Source organism: Littorina saxatilis, linkage group LG8 (assembly GCF_037325665.1).
Source record: "Littorina saxatilis isolate snail1 linkage group LG8, US_GU_Lsax_2.0, whole genome shotgun sequence".
NCBI classification, from domain to species: Eukaryota; Metazoa; Mollusca; class Gastropoda; order Littorinimorpha; family Littorinidae; genus Littorina; species Littorina saxatilis.
Window position 1 is genome coordinate 4,401,330 of NC_090252.1, and position 25,423 is coordinate 4,426,752.

Sequence of the window (25,423 nt, forward strand, 5' to 3'; positions counted from 1 at the left end):
CAGTGCTTTGGATGGTAAATGCATATATGTTTGGCAGAGAGAGAGGGAGAGAGAGAGAGAGAGTAAACATAAAGAGATAGTTCATTTTCTATATTTCACACACTGTACAATGCAACGCATATCTATGCAAATTACCAGGACACTAATGACATATCAAGTTCATTTTCTATATTTCACACACTGTACAATGCAACGCATATCTATGCAAATTACCAGGACACTAATGACATATCAAGTTCATTTTCTATATTTCACACACTGTACAATGCAACGCATATCTATGCAAATTACCAGGACACTAATGACAGATCACATGCGCAGTGAATCAATTATTTTAGTTCCAGTAGCACACATCACGAAAATTGTTTTCGCAAATGTAAAAAGATAAAACAAACGTGGGTTTGCCTTTTTGACGATTAATAAAAAAAAATATTGTTAGGTTGAATGTCCATCATTTTCTTATAACTGTAGTTTAAAAACAGAACCGACACACACACACACACACACACACACACACACACACACACACACACACACACTCACACACACACTCACACATATACATCTTATCATTGTAAAGCAAAACACACTGAAATGACATAAATGCTTAACACAATATCAGTTACAAAGTTCAGTGCTTTTACACTTCCATTAACGTGGATTTTGGCGACAACCCCACAGAAAACCATGCGCGAATAAACTTCATGCCTTTTTTTCTCATAATAAATTGCACACACCTGAAAATACACACACACACACACACACACACACACACACACACACACACACGTGTGTATGCATGCACGCACGCGCGCACACACATAATTGAGTTCAACACATGAAACAAATGCAAAGTTGAAGATGTAGAAAGATTTCGCCAAACGACAAAAAAAGGGGGAGAGTGCAGGGCAGATCAATGATTTCTTCAAAGCGTGAAATGAGGGCGGATCAATGATTTCGTGAAAGGGGGGGGGGGGGGGGGGGGGGGGTAAGCAGGAGTGGATCAAGGAGTTCCACAATTTAGTGAAAGGGGGGTGGGGGCATCAAGGGCGGATCAAGGATTTCTTCATAGGGTGAAATGAGGGCGGATCAACGATTTTGTGAAGGGGGGGGGGGGGGGGGAGGGGGTAAACAGGGGCGGATCAAGGATTTCGCCAAAGGGCAAGACAAAACAATCTGAACTGGGGGGGGGGGGGGGTTATTTGCTAACCAACTACAATAGGACCAACTTCTTGATGAGAGGGGAGGGGAGAGCGGGAGGGGTATTTCAATGTGAACGGGTAAAAGCTAGTATAATATAATGCGACAAGCTATTCCGGAATAAATTGTGGTCACACAATTTTATTTATGATGAAGCGTGCCGCTTCTAGATTATTACATTTTTCACACGCATACATTCATCTTTTGGCATAATCGCTCACAGGAAATTGAGGAAATAGCCTCCCATCTGCTTCCGGCGACCCGTCGCTCACAGGAAATTGAGGAAATATCCTCCCATCTGCTTCCGGCGACCCGTCGCTCACAGGAAATTGAGGAAACATCCTCCCATCTGCTTCTGGCGACCCATCGCTCACAGGAAATTGAGGAAACATCCTCCCATCTGCTTCCGGCGACCCGTCGCTTACAGGAAATTGAGGAAACATCCTCCCACCTGCTTCCGGCGACCCGTCGCTCACAGGAAATTGAGGAAACATCCTCCCATCTGCTTCTGGCGACTCTCCCCACCTCTCTTCAGTGACTCATGTCACAAGACACAACAAACTGTAGGACAACACTGCTCGACCCTGGCCAGTAGAATTTTGACTAAACACGGTGCTGGGTTCGTTTTCGACTGAAGTAGCCCACCATGGCCGCTTCATAGGCTAGTACCATGACCTCACGTGGGAAAGGAAGGGGCACAGGCACCAGACTATGAAATGTACCCTAACAATGACCATTTCATGTTGCCAATGCAGAATAGAAAAGAATGTATGCAGCATTGGTCTTGACAGAAGAGTTGTCTATTGGGCTGATCACTCTGTCGTCACACTGGTGCCACTGTTTGAGGACACTGGAGTAGCAGTTCGCCGTGTAGTGGCCAGCCTCCAGGGAACCGTAGTGGTTGACGACACCACACAGATTGTATGTCATTTCATGTCCAATGTTCAGCCTGCTCAACGGAAATAATACATTCTGAAGTACTTTCCTGTGCTGGAGAGTCAGTGGGTCTTGCACAAATCTCTTCAGATGAATTGTCAGAAAGGGTGGAAACTTGACAATCTCCAGCTTCTGTTGAGACTCTCTGTTGACACCACACCTTGGGCATTTCCAAACGACCAGGGACATGAGGAAGTCATCGAGGCAGTCTCTGACTGACACCTGTTCAATGTCACTGTCAGGCGGTATTGGCAGTGACAGATCCGCATAGAGCTGCCTCGTTGGATCGCTTGCCTTACGACAGGTGAGGCAGGTCATGGTCGACACGACTTCAATATTGAAGGTTTCTCCAATCAGGGGTGTATGGTCATTCAGTCTTTCTCTCAGAAACATAAGGAACTCATGTGCATCTTGCTGTCCATGTCCTTGGAAGATGTCATGTCTCTTACCCAGTACCCTCTTGAGCTCACGGGGGTGGAGGAACTGCTGGTGTCCTGTCCAGAGTTTGGACACAAACGCTGCATACTCCCTGGCAACGTCGCTTCCATCTGGGAAGATGGTCTGATCCCTGAAGTACTCAGAAATGGGGTCAATGTTGAACAGGCACTGCAGAATGCTGTTCATGTAGCATGTGTTGCCCATATTGTGAAGGCCTGTGGGAACTGCCAGTGTGGCATTGTCCTCCTGTGGCTGGACAACAGGCTCAGCATCAGTCTCAGGACTGCTACTTCTGATGTATTCTGAGACAACCTCCATCGGTTCAGCCTCATGTGCAGCACATTGAATGCTCACACTGCTGACAGTGCATTCAGGTACCCTGGTAAGTGCGTCTTCCTCCTGCTTCCTCATTATCTCCTCCTTTTGGAGGCGCTCTTTCAATGACTGGCACCTCCCGATCTGGGCAAACCTGTCGTAGTTTGGATGTGGGTCAAGTGAAGGAAGGGAATCTTCCTCGTTTGTTGGGCGCAGTGTGTGTTCTTCGAGCTTCCTCAGTCTGTCTTCTTCTTGAAGACGTTCTTGAAGTGACTGACATCTGGCAATTTGGGAAAATCTGTCGAAGTTTGGGTATGGCTTGAAGGCTAGTCCCTGGAACTGTTTCACCCTGCTGACTCCCACAAACAACAATCCAAGTGCAAATTCTTTGGGACCTGCATTGAGAACGACCTTTTCAAGTGTAGCACCTTGCAACCTGTGTATGGACAAAGCGTATCCAAGAATCATAGGAAGCATTTTCCTTGAACACTGGACCTTGTTTGTCCACCACGTCCTCTGCACAGGGCAGATTGGGACCGCCTTTGGGACATTTGGTAGAAATGATGGGCCACTGTAGTTCTCAAAAATCCCTATGATCGCTAGTGGTAGTTGTGGAGGCTTCGTATCAGCATCATAGACAATGGCATGAACTTTCCCCACAGCCCCATTGGTGAGCCCTGCAGAAGTCCACAGGTTGCATGTCAGTCGAAATGTTGTGCCCTTGCTCAGGAAAATGTAGCTTGGTAATCCGCATTGTCTCTCAAAGCTTTCTTTTGTAGCTTCCCCCTTTGGGTTGCTCTCTGCCCTGATGTAGGCAATGGGCTCGTTATTTGACTTTACTTTCTCAATGTTGTGAGAGAGCATATCTTTTTTGCGAGCACAACCCATCACTGCTTCTTCGTGGAATGTCTTTTGTTCCTCTGGAGAAAGCAAGTCAAACTCTCTTTCCTTCCACCTCTCCCAATCATCCACAGAAAACCTCCCTTCAGCAAGGCGGCCGAGCTCACTCCTGAACAACATCTGATCCTCACCAGCCTGCCTCTCTACTGTCTCAAAGATGATGGAATGTTGAAAAAGCTGGTACAGATTGTAAGCCGCAGCTTTACTTTTGTCGATGTTGCCACTCTTCTCCTTGCATGGCTTGCGATAGAGGGGGCGGTCCATGACCGGGGGTAACTGCCTCCAGTCTCCAAGAAGGACAACTGTAATGCCCCCGAAGGGCTCATCACCTCGACGAGGCTTGGCTTCTTTCAGCCTTTCACTCACAAAGAAGAATGTCTTTTGCCCGATCATTGACTTTTCGTCAATAACCAAAATGGCGGTCTCCTTGAATACTTCCTGCAAGCTTGATTGGCAGCTTCCTGTGAGTGGTGTGAGTGGACCATTTCCAATGGGCAAGTGCAGCATTCCATGTAGTGTCTCACCCCCAATTTGGAAAGCCGCTGTTCCCGAAGGCGCTGCAGTTTTGATGAAGTTGTTGGAGAGCTGCTGATCCTTTACGTATTTACGTAGGCAGTTCAACCAGAAACTTTTCCCTGTGCCAGCAGACCCAGAGATGTTCAACAAAAGCTGTGGGGCTTTGTTGATACCCAGTTGAACAACCTTCTGAATTTGCTGCTGTAAGAGTTTGAAAGCCAGGAGTTGCTTGTCGTTCAATTGTTCTGGAAGACCACCACCTTCCATGTTTGCAGCTGGAAGTGTTGAAGATTTCTTCACATCCTCAATCCACCCAGGCATGTTTTTAACTTCTTCTGGTGTGAACTGATGTAATGAGTTGCTTTGCCAGACAGTGTTCTCTGCTTCCAGTTGAGCAACAAGCTCATTGAAGTCGCTTTCTCCTTCCTCGCATTCTGCATGAACATGATGCTCTTCAGACTCTAATGGGCATAGAAGCTCCATCCACGGTTCTTGCGGGAAGGTAAGAATGGGCTCGTCAGGCTGGACCAGAAGATCACTTTCATTGCATCTTTCTTCGGTATCTGAGTCATCTGCTTCATTGTCAGTCTCCCCAACCTGGCTCTCTGTAAACTCCTCTCTGATAACATTTGGGCATTGAAGTGTTCCCACAAAGTCCTGTACTTCTGCCTCAATCTGGCTTGTCTGCATTTCTTTGAAGTCCTCAATCTTGGTTCCAGGCTTATACACAAGCAGGATGGTCTTTAAGAAAAGCAGATAGCGATCTGTCTCCTTTGCTGAATGCTTGTTCGGCACACGTTTGAAGTTTGGAGTGAAGTGTGGTACCTTTTCCAGGCCATGGAGCCTCCACTTTTTGGTGTACTTTGAAGCAAAGTCGAACAGACTGACACATTCTGGGTCCTCGGGTGCCTGCCCTGATTTGAACTTTTCAACAGCTGCTTTGTAGTTGTCGTCATTTTGCCTGTTCCAGTAGGAAACAGCAAAGTCGTCGTGCAGCATGTCATCATTTGCCCCTTCAGTTCCTGTCGGTATCTTGACTTTTCTCGTGCCAGTTACATTGACGTAGACAAAATCACGGCTCGTCTGTACAAAGTCACCTCCGGTCAAGATTCGAGCGCACTCTTGTTTTGAAAGGTCGTGCTCTTTAAGCGTTTTCATCAGTATTTGTTGAAACGCCTTTCTCACAGGCACCTCCTCTCCAGAGTTGTCAATGATAGCCTTGCTGATGGTCTGGAAAGTTTGGCTATCAGGTTCATTCTTGTACATATACTTGAGTAAGTAGTTCAGGACCTGCCGGTAGGAATTGACTGTTCTACATTCAATGTTTGCCCCCCAGATGGTCAGTAGCTCTGCTATGTGGTGTACAATGGTAGGATGATTTCGCAAGTACAAAAGTTCACCCTTGTGTTCACCTCCACCTACTGCCTTGTCAGGAACTCGCTCTGGTCGAAGCCAAGTCGTTCCATCATCATTGAAGACTGTCTTGAAGCCAATCAGTTGCATTGGGAATTTGAATCGGCAGACATTTTCTCCTGATTCAAGCTTCTTCAGGCAATATCCTTCACGGCAGGTGTGCAGCATTACTCGGTTCACGAGGTTAGCATATATCTCTCTTGGAGCGTGGAAGGAGAGTCGGAGACATTAAGAAATCTCTGCCGGAGAACGTTGTGTGAAGGGGTATGGACATCTTGTCCATATAGGGTCCAGGCCAATGAGAGGGGTCAGGTGTTGGGTGGACAGCCGAGATACCAAGATGACTGCAAGAATATGTGATGATCTTGGCTCGGATTTCATCGACTGTTTGTTTTTCCTCCTCTGTGCATGGCGTGCTTTTTGCTTTTTCCAGGTCACTGTGAGAAGGACCGTTGTTAACTCGAAGCAGTAGATGGGCATGGATGGTTCCTCGAGCTTGAACCTCAAAGCGAACGATCCAGTCGGTCATTCCCAACACAGGCATGACGTGTTTCAGCAGCATGTGCAGTCTCTCATTGAAATAAGAGTCCACTTTGTCAGGGTTCTCGTTGATTGCTTTCATCCGTAGTCGGTGGTGACCTCTTGGGTTGTGATGGCCATGCTCTTTTCCTCATCTGTCAATTGTGAAAAGACAGACTCGCTGACGACACGTTTTCCCATGTATCGGTTTGACTCTGGAAGAGTGCGATGAAAATCGTCCCAATGGAGATCAGCGGCAGAGAAGGTTTGAAAAAGCGTGAACATGTCCTTGTCCTGAGAGGTTATTCTCACAAACTTCACGAAGGACACTGCTTTGTCCGCTTGGAATCGCAGGTATTGTTGCGTCCCTGGAATTGGTGCAGAGAAGTAACAGAGCTTGTTGAGAAGTCTCTGGTTCCCCTCCGCCAACAACCTCTTCAGTTCTTCCATGGTAAGTCCATCTGCACATCGTTTGGCAAACACATTCCCTCTTGTCAGGGCCTCGTGTCTACGGAGGATGTTTGTGGCGACAAACAGAAACGAATGGTGCTTAACAAAATTTCTGCTTACACCTAACAGGTGTTTGATGTATTCCTTTTTGGACGGCGTTTTTCCTATCCTGGGCTTGGTGATATCCCCCTTTCCATCTGGAAACAGGTCAGGGAATGACATACTGAAGAACCCCGGTGCAAACTCTGAAGCAGGTTTTTCAGCTCTCTTTGGCCATGGAATTGGATCAGCCTGCTGTTGATGAGCATGTCCATCATTCTGTTGTGTATGGGGATTTTGTCGATCCTCCTGCTGTTGATAATGGTTTTGCCCATCATCCTGCTGTCGTAGAGAACTCAAGATATTTTCTGTAACCAACGGCTGGCCAATGGGGACATCTACTGTTGAAGCTCTCTCCCTCGATGACTCGTCGTTTTCTGCTGTCGGAGCTTCCTCAGGAATGTTCAAGTCCTCTGGATTCAGTTGAGGTAAACTTTGAAGTATGCCGTCGAGAGGGTAATGGTCAGCGTTTGCTGTTGAAATGTTGATGTTTCTGTAATCTTCGTTGTTCTCTTTTAAATATGCCAAGGCATCGAGGATTTTTTGCCTCCTTACGTGAAAGCTGTTATCTGTGTTGAGCTGCCGTGGATCCTTTAGGATAACAAACGGCAGATCTTCTGGAAGTCTTGGTAGTGTGTCAGCGAGGGACTGTACATCTTGGTAAAATGATATGGTATGGCCCTTTGCCGCAGTACTTGTTCCTTTTTTGAAAACTGCAATGGTCGGGCAGATCATGGAAATGGCAGATTTTTCTACCTGTGTCAGATCAGAAAGACACGGTGGTGTTCTGCTTGGTGTTATGTTGTTGTTGGCAGCAAATTTTTCTCGTCTCGCCTTGCCTTTACATGGGGTGCAGGTATGGGTATCTTTGTCATTGGTTTTGCAGGCGTATTCTTCGGAACAGTTTCCGCATCTTCTGCTTGACAGTGCCTCAAGTTCAGAATACATTTGGTTTGCTGCCATTATAAGAGGGTTATTCTCGAAAATATTGAATGAAAAATCGTCTGCAGCAAGGTGTTGTAACTTTTCATCGTGGATCTGCAGAAGAATGTCCGCCTCAGTGGGAGCCGCTGCCTTTTGTGCTGATTCTTCAAAATCAATAGGCTCTTCATGAAAGTCCCTGTTGATAGGTTTTTCACGGGCGGCCCTCCTTGATGCATTCAGCCTCTCCTTTTCCAAACTTCTGTAGTCCCTTTTCTGTCGAGTTTTTCTCATAGTGGCTTTGTTCTTCTCGCGTTCTTTCTCTCTTCTTGAATCGTTCTCTCTAGCTAATTTCATGGCTGCTGTATTCTTCTCGCGTTCTTTCTCTCTTCTTGTATCATTCTCTCGAGCTAACTTCATGGCTGCTGTGTTCTTCTCGCGTTCTTTCTCTCTTCTTGTATCATTCTCTCGAGCTAACTTCATGGCTGCTGTGTTCTTCTCGCGTTCTTTCTCTCTTCTTGAATCGTTCTCTCTAGCTAACTTCATGGCTGCTGTGTTCTTCTCGCGTTCTTTCTCTCTTCTTGAATCATTCTCCCGAGCTAATTTCATGGTTGCTCTGTTCTTTTCGCGCTCCTCCTCTCTTTTAGAACTATCCTCAGTGGGAGCCGCTGCCTTTTGTGCTGATTCTTCAAAATCAATAGGCTCTTCATGAAAGTCCCTGTTGATAGGTTTTTCTCTTTTAGAACTATCCTCAGTGGGAGCCGCTGCCTTTTGTGTTGATTCTTCAAAATCAATAGGCTCTTCATGAAAGTCCCTGTTGATAGGTTTTTCACGGGCGGCGCTCCTTGATGCATTCAGCCTCTCCTTTTCCAAACTTCTGTAGTCCCTTTTCTGTCGAGTTTTCCTCATAGTGGCTTTGTTCTTCTCGCGTTCTTTCTCTCTTCTTGAATCGTTCTCTCTAACTAATTTAATGGCTGCTGTATTCTTCTCCCGTTCTTTCTCTCTTCTTGTATCATTCTCTCGAGCTAACTTCATGGCTGCTGTGTTCTTCTCGCGTTCTTTCTCTCTTCTTGAATCGTTCTCTCTAGCTAACTTCATGGCTGCTGTATTCTTCTCCCGTTCTTTCTCTCTTCTTGTATCATTCTCTCGAGCTAACTTCATGGCTGCTGTATTCTTCTCCCGTTCTTTCTCTCTTCTTGTATCATTCTCTAGAGCTAATTTCATGGCTGCTGTATTCTTCTCGCGTTCTTTCTCTCTTCTTGTATCATTCTCTCGAGCTAACTTCATGGCTGCTGTGTTCTTCTCGCGTTCTTTCTCTCTTCTTGAATCGTTCTCTCTAGCTAATTTCATGGCTGCTGTATTCTTCTCGCGTTCTTTCTCTCTAATTCTTGTATCATTCTCTCGAGCTAACTTCATGGCTGCTGTGTTCTTCTTGCGTTCTTTCTCTCTTCTTGAATCGTTCTCTCTAGCTAACTTCATGGCTGCTGTGTTCTTCTCGCGTTCTTTCTCTCTTCTTGAATCATTCTCCCGAGCTAATTTCATGGTTGCTCTGTTCTTTTCGCGCTCCTCCTCTCTTTTAGAACTATCCTCCCGAATTCGTTTCATAGCTGTGGCACTCTGTTGGCTTGTTTGAACTTTGTAAGTGTCATTCATCCTTAATTTTTTAGATTTTGCGGCGGATGCAGAGTGTGGGATGTCGGGCCATGCTTATATCAACTAGTTGCAAAACGTCCACTCCTAACTTCTCTGCATACGGATTATTGCAGCTACGTGACACAAAGAGCGGCAAAGGTGCATGGAAGGGCAAGGCTGGCATCTCACCTCCAGTATACCAGTCTGGGGCTGTCTCACAATATTATGATGGAGGTGATCTAGTCCACTGTGTGGAATCCTCAAGTTTGACGTCATGGAAGATGTCATAACATTTTGAATTCAGCTCCTTGTGTAGAAGAGAATGATGTCATGAGTTTGACGTCATGAGTTTTGATTGTCTTCTTGACCTGGGTTTGACCTCCTTCTTTGTTATGACTTAGAAATTGGAAGCGCTTGTAACTGCCGTTGTCGATGTCGGATCAAAACGATTTATGTCTTAAAACCTTCCTGGGATCAATAACATTGCCTGTGCCAATTTTTGTTGTAGTCGAGTCAAAACTGTGAAAGTTTTAGGGGTTCTAACACACACACACACACACACACACACACACACACACACACACACACACACACATCATTTGGTTGATGACTTAGAAATTGGAAGCGCTTGTAACTGCCGTAGTCGATGTCGGATCAAAACGATTTATGTCTTAAAACCTTCCTGGGATCAATAACATTGCCTGTGCCAATTTTTGTTGTAGTCGAGTCAAAACTGTGAAAGTTTTAGGGGTTCTAACACACACACACACACACACACACACACACACACACACACACACACACACACACACACACATCATTTGGTTGAAATCAACTCTAGTGTGGGACCAACCTAGCTTCGCTTGGATAATAATGCAAACTTTTATAGCGCTATTCTAGAAAAATGTCTACTCTTAGCGCTTTACAATACATACATCGACCAAGCATACTATACACGCACAGGCAAAGAAACCGACCAAACATAACCAACAAACTATACATGCACAGGCAAAAAACGACCAAACATACAATACACGCACAGGCAAAGATAACGACCAAACATAAACAAACATACTATGACCAAACATAACCAACATACTATACGCGCGCAGGCAAAAAGAACAATCAGCACATGCCATCTGGTGTTTTGTGTGTAGTTGAGATGGTTATGTATGCTGTTTCAACTGTGTTTGTTTTTCTTTTTGTGACATTCAGTCCATACTTTACACCTACTCTTTCGGGGTCAACGTCGTTGAGGATGCTGTCGTGTAAGATATACACAGTTGGATGTTCGTCCTCGACATGGTTTTCAATTTCCACGTCGTCGCTTGATGAATTGGACGACAAACTTGTCAGAGACTCGGAAGACATCGAGTCTTGAAATGTGATGTCATTCTCCTGTGCTTTGGAACTGTTGACCAGGACTTTCTCCGAAGGTTTTGGTTTTGGGGTACTACAATGCGTCATTTCCGTTTTCTTCTGTGACGCGTTTTTCGGCAGATGTTTGACGTCACATTTTCCCTTTCCACTTTTCACGCGCGGCGTGGCAATCATGTCTTTAGAAGCAGACGGTCTGTCTTTGTTTGGATCCGGTTTCGGGGAGTTTTTGACTATGTCGGCAAATGATTGTTCGAAGCTACTTTTGTTGTTTCTCTTGCTCTCTTTCTGTGTTTGAATACGTTTTATGTTGTCTGACAGTTCTTGAAATTCTTCATTGTGGTTTCTGTCGTTGTTCTCAAGCGTTTCGACTACATTGAGCATCGCATTCTGCAGGTTTTGTACAAGCCTTTTTGTTTGTGACATTTCAATCATCAAATGATCTAAAGTACCATCTGTCATTGGGTTTTAGACTTTCTCTTAGACCGTCCACAGGTAGTCAAGGTGAACGGTTCATACTCTTGCTCAGCCACGCTGAACACAGGGGCACCCCAGGGGTGTGTGCTTTCTCCACTTTTATTCACACTTTTCACGAACGACTGTGTATCATCAGATCCATCTGTGCTGGTTCTGAAGTTTTCAGATGACACGACAGTTGAGGGGCTGATTTCCAACGATGATGAAAGTGTGTATAGAGAGGAGGTGGAACAGTTGGTTGGCTGGTGCTCTGACAACAACTTAGAGCTCAATGTCTCAAAAACCAAAGAAATGATTGTAGATTTAGAAAGAACAAACTCGCACTCACCCCTTTAGAGATCAACGGTGTAAGTGTTGAGCAGGTCGACTCCTTTAGATTTTTAGGCACAATCATCTCGAGCGACCTCACATGGGACAAAAACACAGAGCCCATTATCAAGAAGTGTCAGCAGAGGCTTCACTTCCTTAGACAGCTGAAGAAATTTAGACTGAACCAAGCCATCCAAAAGCAGTTCTATAGGGCCACTGTAGAAAGCATTCTGTGTTTTTCAGTCACCGTGTGGTTTAGCGGTGCCAGTGCTAGGAACAAGGAAGAGCTGGAGCGCATTGTCAGACAAGCGTCTCGTATTGTGGGTTGCGAACTTCCGTCAGTCGCCTCACTGTACAGCTCACGTTTAGCATAGAGAGTTAGGGGTATAGTGGCAGACTCATCTCACCCAGCCAGCCATCTGTTCGAGCTCCTCCCGTCAGGCAAGCGCTTCCGCGCTCTGAAGAGCAGGACTTCTCGTTTCAGAAACAGTTTCTTTCCTGAGGCAGTCCTTGCGGCCTCAATGGTGGATCGTTCTTAGATCTGTTAGATCTGTGATATGTGTCAGTTAAAGTTTTGAAATGGATCGAGTATCCTTAAATGAAATATCTAAATAGATGTTGTAATGTTGTTGGTGTTGAGTGCGAGAGAGTTTATACAGCAGCATAAGCACACGTGAACATGAGGCTGATCCAGTTCAACAGTGTAATATCAAACAAAGAAAGGCACAGATCTGTGGTGTGAAGTCGTTGGACCTCGTGCAGACATCGCGTGTCAAGTTCCCGGATGTACATCTAGATACTGCGCAAAGATGCGCAAAAGCCTAGGACACTACATCCCTCCTCACCTCTGAATAAAAACACATTTGTAAAACTCCGTTGAAAGCAAAGCTGAAAAATAAAACAAGTAATACATCTCTGACCGACACTTAGGTGAGATAGGATGAAGTGAAATTAAAATAAAAGAAACGCATGCAAACTTTAAATTTTAAAACTAACAAATGAAGCAAAAGTCATTTCGCAAAATTGAATCCGCAAAGGTCATTCATAGTCTTGCAAGTACTGTGGCAGACGCCGCACCCTGGACGACCTTCTGGGTAAGTCAGGCGGTGGCTCAGGTGACTCAGGTGGGCAGGTATCAAACTGTGGCACAGTGGGTTCTACATCTTCCGGCTCTGCATCAGGACTGACTTCGGGCGGCTCTGCATGAGGAGGCATTTGCAACGGGACCTTCTTGAAGAACGAGGAGTTGCGTGTGACCTTGCGACCCCCTCCATCAGCAGTGACCATGGACCCTTTGCGTGAGGTCACTTTCATGGGGGTTGGAGAGTAGTGAGGGCAGAGTTTGTTTTCTGGGCGCTGTCGGACGAGAACTGGGTCACCGACTTGAATGTCAGGTTCTGTAGCTCTGCGCTTCACATCAGCATATTCCTTCATCTTCTTTTTGTTGACTTCATCCTGAAGTCGGATCTTCTTGTCAAGCTTTGTAGGGGACGTCTTCTTGCTGATTTCAGGCAGCTTGATTTTCATCTTCCTGTTGAAGAGCGCTTCAGCGGGGCTCACCCCAGTCGTGCTGTGGGGAGTTGCACGATAGTTACGCAGAAACCGATACAGTTCCTGCTTCCAGGCTTTCTTCTCCACTTGTGCTGCCTGGACGGTCTTCTTGATGGTGGACATGAAGCGTTCAACACCTCCGTTTGCTTGAGGCCACAGAGGTGTAACTTTGCGATGCTGAAATCCCAAGTAGTCTGCAAACTGTGCAAAGTCATGGCTGTTGAAAGGCGGACCATTGTCGGACTTGACAATGTCTGGGACGCCGTGGCGAGCAAATATTGCATCAAGTTTTGGGACTGTAGCCTTGGCGCTGGTCGAAGTGAGGATTTCAACCTCTGGAAACCTGGAATAAGCGTCAATAGCAACAAGGAGGTATTCTCCAGAGGGGAAAGGTCCACAAAAATCAATGCTGACTTCGGACCAGGGACGATCTGGAAGGGAGGTCATCTTGAGGGGTTCTGCGGGGTGATCTGGGGTTGTCGAGAGACAAGCAAGGCAGGACTGGACTTTCGTCTCGACAAGACGATCGATGTGAGGAAACCACACCTTTTCTCGTACGAGCTGCTTCGTTTTGACCATACCCTGATGGCCTTCGTGGGCAATATCGATTGCTCGTGACTGTAGGCTTCTAGGGATCACAATTCTACTCGAACGCAGGAGGACGTTGTGTTCGTCACTGAAGGAAAGTTCATCTCGGACAGTCTTGAAGATGTTGAACGAAGTGATGTCAATGTCAAAGTCATGCGGTGTGCACCACTGTCCGGACTTGAGAGCTCTAGTTACTGCTTTGAGCGTTGGGTCAGTTTTCGTTGCTTCAGTGATTTCTTGCAGAGTCATGGCCTTGGGGACAGTGTGACTCAACAGGAAGCTGATATATTCGTCTGCTACTTTAGACTCATGACGTGTAGTAGCGTTGGCGTTTTCAGTGGGATGACGACTGAGATAGTCAGCTGGGTTGTCACTCCCAGGTCGATACTTGAGAGTGAAGTCGTACGCTTGCAGTCGAAGATTCCATCGTTCGATGCGACTCGAGGTTCTTGATGTGGGCTTGTTGTAGATTCCCTCTAGTGGCTTGTGATCTGACAACACTGTGAAGTGATGACCGAAGAGGTAGAGATGATAGTGTTCGCACGCCCAGACGACTGCAAGGGCCTCTCGCTCCGTTTGAGAATATCTGGACTCCACGTCTGTCAGCGCACGGCTGGCGTAAGAGATGATGTGTGACATATGCTTGTCGCGTTGTGTAAGAACAGCTCCGATGCCGAAAGGACTGGCATCCACCAGGACCTCTGTTTCAAGGTTGGGGTTGAAGTAGGACATCGTTTTCACTCCTGTTAGTTCAGTCTTAAGGCGGTTGAAGGCGGCTTCTTGGTCTGGACCCCATGTCCATTCCACGTTGCTCTTGGTCAGATCTCTCAAAGGTTTTGTGATGTTGGCGTAGTCAGCGATGAAACGTGAGACGTAGTTGGTGAGACCGAGGAAGCTCCGGACTTCTTTGACGTTGGTTGGAGTCTTCATGTTTTGAATCGCTGTCACCTTCTTGGGGTCTGGGGAGACGCCCGTCTTGCCGAACATGAAGCCGTAGAACTCAATCTGATCCTTGTTGAATTCACACTTGCCTTTGTTCAAAGTGAGATTCTTCTCCAAGAGCCTGTCGAACACCCGTTTCAGCGCTTGATCATGTTCTTCTTGGCTCTTGCCGTAGATGAGGATGTCATCTGATGTGTTGAGAGAGCCAGAAATGTCTGTCAGCAGTTCAGCGATGTGATTTTGGAAAATCTCAGCTGCAGACGTGACACCAAAGTTCAGGCGTTTGTAGCGGCGAAGCCCTACATGTGTTGAGAACGTTGTTATGTTGCGCGATTCTTCATCCAACTCCAACTGATGATAGCCAGAGTTAAGGTCAAGCTTGGAGAAGACAGTGGCTTGGTTGAGCTTTGACAAGATGTCGTCAATCGTAGGCATGATGTGACGTGTTCTCTTGATGGCTTGATTCGGAAGGCGCATGTCGACGCAGATGCGAATCTCTTCTGGCTTCTTCGGCTTCGGTGCGACGACGATCGGAGACACCCAGGGCGTTGGGCCGTCTACCTTTTCAATGACATCAAGCTGCTCGAGTCGTTTGAGTTCAGCTTCAACTTTCTTCCTCAGGTGAAAAGGGATTCGACGATGAGGTTGCGCTGTGGGCTGAACTGACTCATCTACGTAGAATTTGACCTTGACATCTTTCAGCTTCCCCATCCCTTCAAAGAGTTGAGGAGTGTCTTCGACAAGATGATCAGCGAACGTTTGGGGTGGTGCTGATGTTGATGTGGCAAACGTGTAGTGTAGGAGTTCAAGTTCTTGTGCTGTCTTTGCGCTGAGATTTCCACATCTGGCGTGTGGTGTTGACTGAACAACAAAGAAGGTCGTGGTGACCCTGGTCTTCTTGTACGACACTGTCGTCTCGAAGGTTCCTCTGACCTTGAGCGGCTGGCTGGAGCCGTAGGCAAAGATGTTGGTGGAGGTTGGCTTTATTTTCAGCGCTGGGGCATTGATTTTCCGGAACACGTCGTCATCGAGGATGTTCACTGATGCCCCCGTGTCGATGAAGAAGGGAACGGACTCCCCGTACATTTGAAGGTTGACTTTGGGCGTCTTGCTAGTGACAGATGAGACCCCATAGGCATACTCTGACTCTGAGCGTTCTGAGTCTGACGAATGTTGACTGGGTGAATCTGCCCGTGTGTTGATCATGCGAGCGTCGTGCGATGCGTTGGAACGACCTTGAGGTTTCGAGCGACAGACCTTGGCAAAATGTCCCATCTTCGAACAATATCTGCATTGTTTGTCGCGAGCGGGGCAGCTCGTTCTTGAGCGACAATGACCTCCACACCAAGCGCAAGGATGAGAACTGGTTGTGCCTCCGTGTTGGTGTGACCATGTCTGACCACGGTTTTCTTGAAACGGCTGCTGCTGACTCTGAGTGTTGCTTCTTCGTCCGCCTTGCTGGGGGTGCTTGTTTCTGTAGACTGCATTCACAGCCTCGTCAGCTTCCATTTCTGTTGCTTGTACGTCAGAAATTTCAAGTGATCTTGCTGTCTTGAGAAGATTCTCTAACTCCATTTCATCTCGCAGACCTCGGCGGCGCAGGCGTGTTGAGGTGCAGCCTTGCAAGATTTGACTTTTGAGTTCACGATCTGTGTTGGTGAAGTCACAAGTTGCAGCAAGAAGTCTGAGTCTTGTGCAAAAGTTGTCAACAGTTTCACCAGGTTCTTGTTTCATCTGACGAAATTTGAAAACCTCAAACTCAACATTCTTCTTTGGTTCAAAGTAGGTTGATAGAGATGTCTTGACTTTGGCGTATGAATCATCAGCATTGCCCTCATCTTCTCCCTTCTGTGCAGCCGAAAATGATTCAAAAATGTCAAAGACTTCCTCCCCAGCATAGTGGAGCAGTAGAGCTTGCTTTCTGGCACCATCAGTAATGTTCATTGCTGTGAGCAACACTTCGAATCGTTTCAGCCATTTCTTCCATCTTTGGCCTACTGTGTGTTCAGTGGAGGATGAAAAGACAACAAACTTGTCGAAAGTTGGAAGAGCAGTAGCCATGTCGACAGGTGCAGCAATATTTAAGTCTAGATTTACTGCCGCTTCGTCGTTGTAACTGAATGTTCGGCGTACCACAATGACAGCGTGACGTCACTTACCTGTGTGTCGATCTATTTTCACTGTTTTTCTCGCCGGAATGACTCGTCGCCAGTGTAATGTTGTTGGTGTTGAGTGCGAGAGAGTTTATACAGCAGCACAAGCACACGTGAACATGAGGCTGATCCAGTTCAACAGAGTAATATCAAAATAGAAAGGCACAGATTTGTGGTGTGAAGTCGTTGGACCTCGTGCAGACATCGCATCTCAAGTTCCCGGATGTACATCTAGATCCTGCGCAAAGATGCGCAAAAGCCTAGGACACTACAGATGTAAGGGTTGTGTCCTTTGAATAACTGTGTTAGCATGTACTCGGATTTATTATATTGATGACTATATTTTTAGATATGATTTTTAGGGAATTCATTTATCTTTATCCATGCAACCTGTGATTGCTCCTGTCAGATTGGTGCTAAAGGAACAACCAGTCCGTGTTGAACTGTCTGGTTGGTGTGCACACGTAGTGGGCCCAGTGAGATTGAACACTTTGTCTCTACATAGTTGTTGTCATATATGCGTGTGGAAGGAGTGTGAAGTTTTATGCATACACCATAACAAAATCCTGTGCTTTGCATTTGGTAAATAAACTGTTTGACTTGACTTGACTTGACTTGACTTGAAGGCCTTCATTCGTGGCAGCCGCTTCCACTGATGTTGTTGTTTGCTGAGATTCGGTACTTATGACTTTTGAGACATCTTCTATGATCTTCTCATCGAGTGTCTCAACTGCACATCTCTCACATGTGTATCGTCTTTGTTTCCGTGAAAAAAGGCATATTTGATACACAGGCAGTTTTGTTGATTTCCAAGGGATTTTCCTTTTGCAATCTGCACATGTGAGGTTTCGTAGATGTTCTGAGCGTGTTTCTTTCGAATCTTTGTCATCTGTTCCATGTTAGCTATGATGGTTGCCAGGGTCACTGCCGTTCTCTTCTTCGTTCTGATCATGATATCTCGCTTTCACCAGAGTTTCTTCATCACTCACTTGTATACTGTTGTTGTTGTTGTTGGTGGTGTTATCATCTTGCTGATCAGCACCTTTATAGATGGTTGGCTTCGGTATTCCTGCCAGACGCATGGCATTTTCAGCTTCCGTTGGGGTCTTGTAGCTCTTGTGCACGGCCTTTGGAAATGAGTTAACCGATTTTGCCGTTTCATTCCAATTGTCAAATATACCAACAACCCTGCCTTTGCTTACCGCATAAAACTTCTTTTCCACACCTTTTTTCCTGTTTGAATATTTAAGACGTGCCATAGTTCCTGTGATATTTCATTTTTTTGTCGGAACGGTTCAATTCATGATGAACTCACAAACTCATGACGTCATTTTAATGTGTGTGTGTGTGTGTGTGTGTGTGTGTGTGTGTGTGTGTGTAAGAAAGACTGAGAGAAAGGGAGAAAGAGTGTGTGTGTGAATGTGTGTGAGCATGAGTTTGTGTGTATGTTTGTGTGTGTATATGTGTTTGTAAAGGTGTGTGTGTCCGTCTGTCTATGTGCGTATTTGTTTGTTTGCTTAACGCCCAGCCGACCACGAAGGGCCATAATTATCAGGGCGGTGCTGCTTTGAGATATAACGTGCGCCACACACAAGGCAGAAGTCGCAGCACAGGCTTCATGTCTCACCCAGTCACATTATTCTGACACCGGACCAACCAGTCCTAGCATGCACTAACCCCATAATGCCAGACGCCAGGCGGAGCAGCCACTAGATTGCCAATTTTAAAGTCTTAGGTATGACCCGGCCTGGGTCCACGACCTCCCGATCACGGGGCGAACGCCTTACCACAAGGCCAACCGTGTATGTGCGTATGAGTGTGTGTTTTGTGCAGGGGCGGATCAGTTGCTTTGTAAGGGGGGGGGGGGGCACTTTGAATCGAAAGTGAATGTGATGGGCGCGAAGCGCCCGAATTTGCTAGGGGGTCCGGGGGCATGCCCCCCCGGAAAGAATTTTTGCCCAAAGAAGCAAAATGGTGCCATCTGGTGCCATTTGAACTTAGAAATGGTCATAGAATCAGCATAGAAAAATCTTTTTTTTTCTTCTTTTTTTTTCTTTCTTTTTTTTCGGGGGGGGGGGGGGGGGCACGTGCCCCCTGTGCCCCCCCCCTCGTCCGCCCCTGTTGTGTGTATGAGATTTGTGTGAGTCAATGTGTATGTGTCTGTGGGTGTGTGCGTGCGTACATGCGTGCGTATACATGTACATGTGTGTGTTTGTGGGTGTGTGTCTGTATAAGAGAGAAAGAGAGAGAGAGAGAGGGTGGGTGGGTGTGTGCTTGTTCGTGTGCGTATGTGTGTGTGTTTGTAAAGGTGTGTATGTCCGTCTGTCTATATGTGCATATGTTTTTTGTGTGTGTATGAAGTGTGTGTGTGAGAGAGTCCCTTACAGAAAAAAAGGCCCTGTGGCGAGCCTCGCAGCGAGGTCGCAGCGAGCCTCGCTGCGAGGTCGCTGCGAGGCCGTAATTTACCATGCAAATTAAGTTTGCTGCGACTAAGTCGCAGCTAGCTGCGATGTAGTTATATATCCTTATATGGAGATCCCACCCGCGAGCTTGATGTGATGAGGTCGCGGCTAGCTGCGATGTTCCCTGCGAGCTTGCCGCGACCTAGCAGCAGCTAGCCGCGATGTCCTGGACCCCTTACTGTGAGCTTGTCGCGACCAGGTCACAGCTAGCCGCGACCAGGTCACAGCTAGCTGCGACCAGGTCACAGCTAGCCGCGATGTTCCTGGGATCATGCTGCGGCTTGCCGTGATCTAGTCGCAGCTAGCTGTGATCTAGTTGCAGCTAGCTGTGATGTAGTCGCAGCTAGCTGTGATCTAGTCGCAGTTAGCTGCGATCTAGTCGTGGCAAGCCGCGATGAATTATTATAGACCCAAGCAGGTTACAGCTAGCCGCGACCAGCCATGCGTTGCTCAGAATCACAATAGCCCGCTCAGAGAAAAGTTGCTCTGGATTGGTCTATGCAACGGGCTCACAACGAGGCAAATCGCTTCACGATGGCGACGAAGAAAGCACGATTGCTGCGAGATATGAAAAAAGTTGTACTTCTTAAACTAGTAGACGATTCGGTCAGTGAAATCGTCAGAGAGAATGTAGTTATGATGGGAAATTTAGCTGGGGTAGTCCCTGAACCTTGAAAAGCGGGGGATCCCTCGGGTCACGTCGAAAACCACGCCGAGAAGATCGAAACACGCTACACGGCATCGCAGTGTAAACACCGCCGCCATCTTGCATAACGCGGCGGGCGGTGGGCGAGCATATACCAAAGCCGCTCGCCGAGTGCTTCGCGAGCACTTTCCTGCTCTGCTCTAAGAAACGGCTTTTTGTCATTCGCACTGCGAGCGACCCGTGGCGAACCGCTCTGGGCAACTCGTCTCAGGTCGCAGGTAGCCGCGGTAACCCGGACCTGTTCCTGATAGTCACAGCTATATATATACCGCGATTAGGTCGCAGCTAGCCGCGATTACCCGGACCTATATGTGGTAGTCACAGCTATATATCCGCGACCATGTCACAGCTATAGCTAGCAACGACCAGGGTGAGCCGGGATATCCCTGGCCTGTCCTCCAAATTCTTACCACGTACAAGCTTTCCTTGAGCCAGCTGCAGCTACCTGTGCAGTTGTCACGGTTTACTGCGATGTCCATGAAATCATCAAGCAACGACCTTCAAATTTCACAGCAAGTGAGCTGCAACCTAGTGATGAGTGATAACTTACTGCAGTTATGCAGGAGGAAATGCTTTACCAAACCCTGAACATTGTTTAGATGGTTTAAAGTCCCAGTTAAAATATACCTAAACCCTCCCAGAAAAATGCTGCAACCAGCTTGTGGGTGCATGCAAATCCTTTCGCACTGACAGGCCATTGTGCTACATACATTCTAAATTGACTAGAGACAGAAGCATGCAGTTCAACACATGCAAACGCATATTCTCAAATGTAAAACAAACAATTGGTTTATATTCAAATTATTTAATAAAAGCTCATTTGGCATAAATTCAGATTAAATAGAGCAAGCTGTATCCTGCGATCAGGACGAACAAGTTCATCAGAGTTCACAATTTGTTGCCGAAATACAAAATCACCAGCACTAGCAATCGCTCATGCTGTTTTTTTTTCCAATGTCACATGGGTTTAGCTAAAGGTCTCGTGAGTAATTTTTTGTTTAAACATAAACAGCTGCTTAACCTTTTTTCCAAAGTTAATTGCAATACACCCTAAAAGTAAAAGTGTAGAGCTAAATAAAAAAAAGTTTGGTACTGAATATCAGCGATATAGTTATTATGAAAAACTATATTTCGAAAATGAAATCAAGACAGTACATTAGGCCTAAAAAAAAAAATAGGTGTGGTTACGGTAACCCGACCTACCCTATTTTTAGGGGCCGATCCTATAACTTTTTATTACATTTGTCAAAAAAAAAAAAAAAAAAAAAAAAACCGAGTGCAAAAAACGCAATGAAAGCGAAAGCGTCCGAGTCGCACACTTATTTCCCTGTCAAGTAGGTTTAATTTGTACACATTAGAAAAAAAAGTAAAAAAAAAAAAAAAAGTGATTGCCTACCTACCTACCCTATTTTTTTGGGCTATGTTACCGTAACCACACCTATTTTTTTTTTTTGCCTTACAGGCTAACCAGTACGTAATATGTTGCATACCTACCAAGTAGTGTATGCACTCTCCAAGAAGTTCTCCCCTTCTTAACCCAAGGTGGCTGAGTGCATCAGAAACAAAATCAACAGAGATGAGATTCTTCCGCTTTTTCGCGGAATTCTGCTCAAAAGTTGATTCCCAGGACCGTTTTCCTGAATCGTCCAGATCCCTTGAGAAAAAAAAAGGGGGGGGGGGGGGGGGGGGGGTAGAGGTTGATTATCAAAAATCTGACCTGCCAATGACTGAATCTCCCAAAAGACTAGACCGGTTTTTGATTGTCCGGACCGACAATACCTCCGACAAAAAAATCTCCGCCGAGTTCAAAACCAAAAATCTACGAAATGAACTTTAGACCCGTGTACGAACTGTCCATTTGGGAACAAGTTTCTCCTCATCAGGCATGAAAATTCTCCGTAATTTCCGTATTTTCGAAAAAAATAAACCGTATTTTTTTATTTTCCGTATTTTTCCTTTTTTTTTTTTTCCCCTAGTCATAGTTATAGTAAAATAGTTTTGGGGCCATGTTTGAATCCAATTTTAAGGCTCAGATAGCCCCAGATTGCACCCTTGAAAAAATACATTTCCGGGGGGGCATGCCCCCGGACCCCCCTAGAAGTCTTGGCGCTTCTCGCCTGCGAAACTTGGCGCTACGCGCCTTCGATTTTTGTTTTCAGTATTTTTTGTTTTTTCAGTTTTCATGCCTGCCTCATCATCAGTGTCTTCATCGCGGAAGTTCCTAAATGGGCTGATTTAGTTGTTGACTTTAGCCACTTTAGCAAGATGGCGTCGTCAATGCGATTGTTGGCAGAAACAGAACATGCTTTAGCTTCTGAGATTGATAAAGGGCTAAAGAACAAATGGGTTTGGGCGTGGAAAGACGAAATTATAACTACCGAAGTGAAGGGACGAAAACTGTCCATCCGTCTCGGAGATTCGGTTCAAAAGTTGAATGTTCGGGGAAGGCACAATGCACGTGGTGTAATAAAGTACTGGGCTACAAATAGAGAGGCAAGAGCGTGTTGAAAGACCATTTGACCACATATTTGTCCTTGTGTGCACACTTGTGTTTGTCAGTCTGTGATGTTATTTTCAGTGACTGTTGTTGTTTATTTGTGAGATTCATTCTAGAAATGCATGAACAATGCCCAAAGTTCTAATCAAAATATTCTGCTGCTAAGACTCATTTCTGAGCAATTTTTTGTTATGTAAATGCTAAAAACGCATCAGCTTCAGCCCCCTGACTCCCACAAGGGGCGTTGCCCCTGGACCCCAAACTTCCTTTACCCTCTTATGTCAAAATTTGGGAATCTCATCTCTGAATCAAGATCTCTGACAACCTGAAGAAATGCTGTTGTTCCTGTCTCCCCACTGAGGTGCTCCTTGAATTGCTTCTCCGTGCGATCAATGACACCACCAATCCGATCCACAGGAAAGGTAACTTCTGGGAAGAGCTTCTCAAACCAGGAGTGGACCTGAAAAAAAGTCAATATCAGTCTGTGTTCCAAAAGATAATATACCAGTGCATGAACTATGCTGCAGTATAGTAAAAGGGACAGCCAAAGAAATAAATACAAATTATCAATGTCTATTATTATTTTGTAATTAATTTTAGTGGATAAAGAAAAGACGCAAAGGATTGCTAGCCTGTTTATAAATACATAAGCATATCTATAAGACAAAAAAGAGTTGTGATCAACCGAGTACTTACCACTGAAGAGGGCTTGCCACTTTGCCTCTGTAACTGCAGCAAAACCTTGTTTGTCAGCCCCGGTCGGTGGATTTGGAGGTCTGCCACGGCCAGAGGCAAGAAAATAGTTAGCAAGTTGTTGGTGCATGTGTGTCATCTGGAGAAAAGAACAAAAAGTAAGTTATAACAATAACATCAAACACTACTTCTGCAGAAAGAAAAACACCATTCAAACTCAAAGAAGAAAAGTCAGTTATTTCATTTTCAATAAATGAAAAAGCAGCTACCAGTATTTTATAAAAAAATATATCTGTAATATCTGTTTTCTCACACGAAATAAGTCGACATACATGTGCGAAACATTGCGAGTCCGCAAAACGTTCTCAGACTCAGAGTCAGCTGGTGAATTCTACTTTTGGTTTCCACTCAGCTGGTGCAAGAAAAGAAGAAGTTACGTGACCAGAATAAAATCAGTTTTTGAACAATATGCAATGTTTTCATTTCGTAGATGCACCAGAAATAGTTTTTTTTATATCTTTAGATACATTGTCAATGATTATTTTCGTCATTAGATTCTATTGGGTTAGAGAAAAAAACGAAAGCGGTTCGTAACACAACCCTTCCGCTTGAAAGCCATCGAAGTCGAAGCGCTTCGTCAAATTCAGTACAAAATACCTTCTGTCATTTCGTACATCCGCCATTAAAAACATTCAATCAATACTTTAATATGTCTAAACTTACCGAACAGAACATCTTGAATCGATGTGCCGGACGAAAAGAATGCTTGGGTCGAATTTGTTGAGTCGGTAATCGCGGCTTGAGCCACCGGGCGCCATTTTCAAAACTGCAGGCAAAGCTATTCGAGCCTCGTTTTGGGCGTCTTGCTCGGAGGACACATGTCGGACTGACTTCATTTTTTGCTTGTTTAAAGAAAAATTCGAGCTGAATCGAATGGTGTATTTCATTTGGCAGTGTGATAAAGTTGTCGGTAGTTTGATTTTGAAAACTTCAACCGCAATTTTTGGTCACTTTGTTTTCCAGTTCTCAAAATATACGAAATTATAGAGCTAGCTCTGCTCTTTCAAAACACCCATTGTAGTTTCTTTGACGCGGAGCAAGAGAGCGTAAAGTACGACGACCGAACTGAAAAATGTTGCGCATCACAGCGCGCGGAGGCTGTGTGAGGCTGAACGGTACTTCAATAAAATATTCGTACAAAATCACATAGTAAACGCAAATTAACTAACGAAAATGGTATGTGATGTGGTATACATTTTTTATTTTATTCGGTGAATTTCTTTACATTTTTGGCATCTTCAGGTGCATTTCTCTAACCTTCAGTCATCGGTTAGTGGTTCTAATAACCTTTAAAACAGCATGGTCTGGTCCTTTGAAATGGGGTGGAAAAAATCCCGATTGCGGCTAGGAGCTAAGTGATACAAAGAAGGTTTGGGGTACCTATAAGATCACAGAAAGACCAGTGGACGATACCTTCCGCCTGTGATCAAGACCTGGGAACACATAATTATTGCCGTATTAGACTATGTATGCTTGTTTGTCTAAAAATACGATAAGTATGGTTTAATGATTATAACAACTTTACAACTCTGCATTTGATCAATGGTAACCGCTTTTGTCATTACACATTGAAAGAAGCATTTGGTTTAATGTTTTGGTAAACTTTTTAATGTTGCAACGGTCAAATGTATGGAGTACACCTTTTTTTTCCTGAAAATATATATATATATGCCAAATTTGTTTGAGAATACTCCAAGCGCAAAACAGCTAGGGTTCCAGCTATATTTTTTAATGGAATTGTTTGATCGTCACACTGCCAGTTAAAATTTCTCTTGTTTGTTGGTGTGCAAGCTATATATAGTGCTAATTCCATTCGTGTGCTGTCATATATGCTCTGAATCTGATCATTTCTGTTAAGTCTTTATAATATAGGCTGGTTGTACACTTTGAGTTTAATGGGCAATAGTAAACTCCCTAAGCTAAATGCAGTTAGCAACACGTCACCATGGTACTTTCTAGCTCCCAAATTTTAAAGAAGCACAAGATAACACTTTACCTGATTTTTAAATGGAAATGCAACATGCCATATAAACGGTTGCGACCATCTTTGTGAAAATATAATACTCGAGTTTAAAGGTGTTTGTCTACATTTTTATACAGAAATCGGCATCAAATACTAAGTCTAGCTATTCCCTACAAATATCAAAAATACACTCCCCTTCGATCAGGAAGGACGAAGCCAGGTTAGCCGATTGAAAATTCATGAAAGTAATGCAGCGTAGTACGATATCCTTATTTGGCAAATGCCAAGGGCAAAAGTCCTCTCAAA

At 45.2% G+C, this 25,423-nt stretch overlaps 2 protein-coding genes and 1 long non-coding RNA gene across 3 annotated transcripts; all 3 read right to left on the minus strand.

Moving 5' to 3' along the window:
- Positions 1-1,226: 1,226 nt before the first annotated feature.
- Positions 1,227-3,636, minus strand: LOC138972566 (ubiquitin carboxyl-terminal hydrolase 50-like). The gene has a single exon (XM_070345218.1). The coding sequence runs from the start codon at positions 3,364-3,366 to the stop codon at positions 1,939-1,941; it is 1,428 nt and encodes a 475-aa protein (XP_070201319.1). The 5' UTR covers positions 3,367-3,636; the 3' UTR covers positions 1,227-1,938.
- On the minus strand, positions 3,489-5,808 carry LOC138974478 (uncharacterized). Its single transcript, XM_070347196.1, has 2 exons — positions 3,730-5,808; positions 3,489-3,566 (listed from the first exon to the last, which is right to left on the minus strand). Exons 1-2 carry the CDS (start codon positions 5,806-5,808, stop codon positions 3,489-3,491), a joined length of 2,157 nt encoding a protein of 718 aa, XP_070203297.1.
- A 15,109-nt stretch (positions 5,809-20,917) lies between these two features.
- Positions 20,918-24,282, minus strand: LOC138972567 (uncharacterized). Its single transcript, XR_011457665.1, has 3 exons — positions 23,818-24,282; positions 23,098-23,233; positions 20,918-22,861 (listed from the first exon to the last, which is right to left on the minus strand). It is a non-coding gene; the product is annotated as an uncharacterized lncRNA (long non-coding RNA).
- Between the last annotated feature and the right edge of the window lie 1,141 nt (positions 24,283-25,423).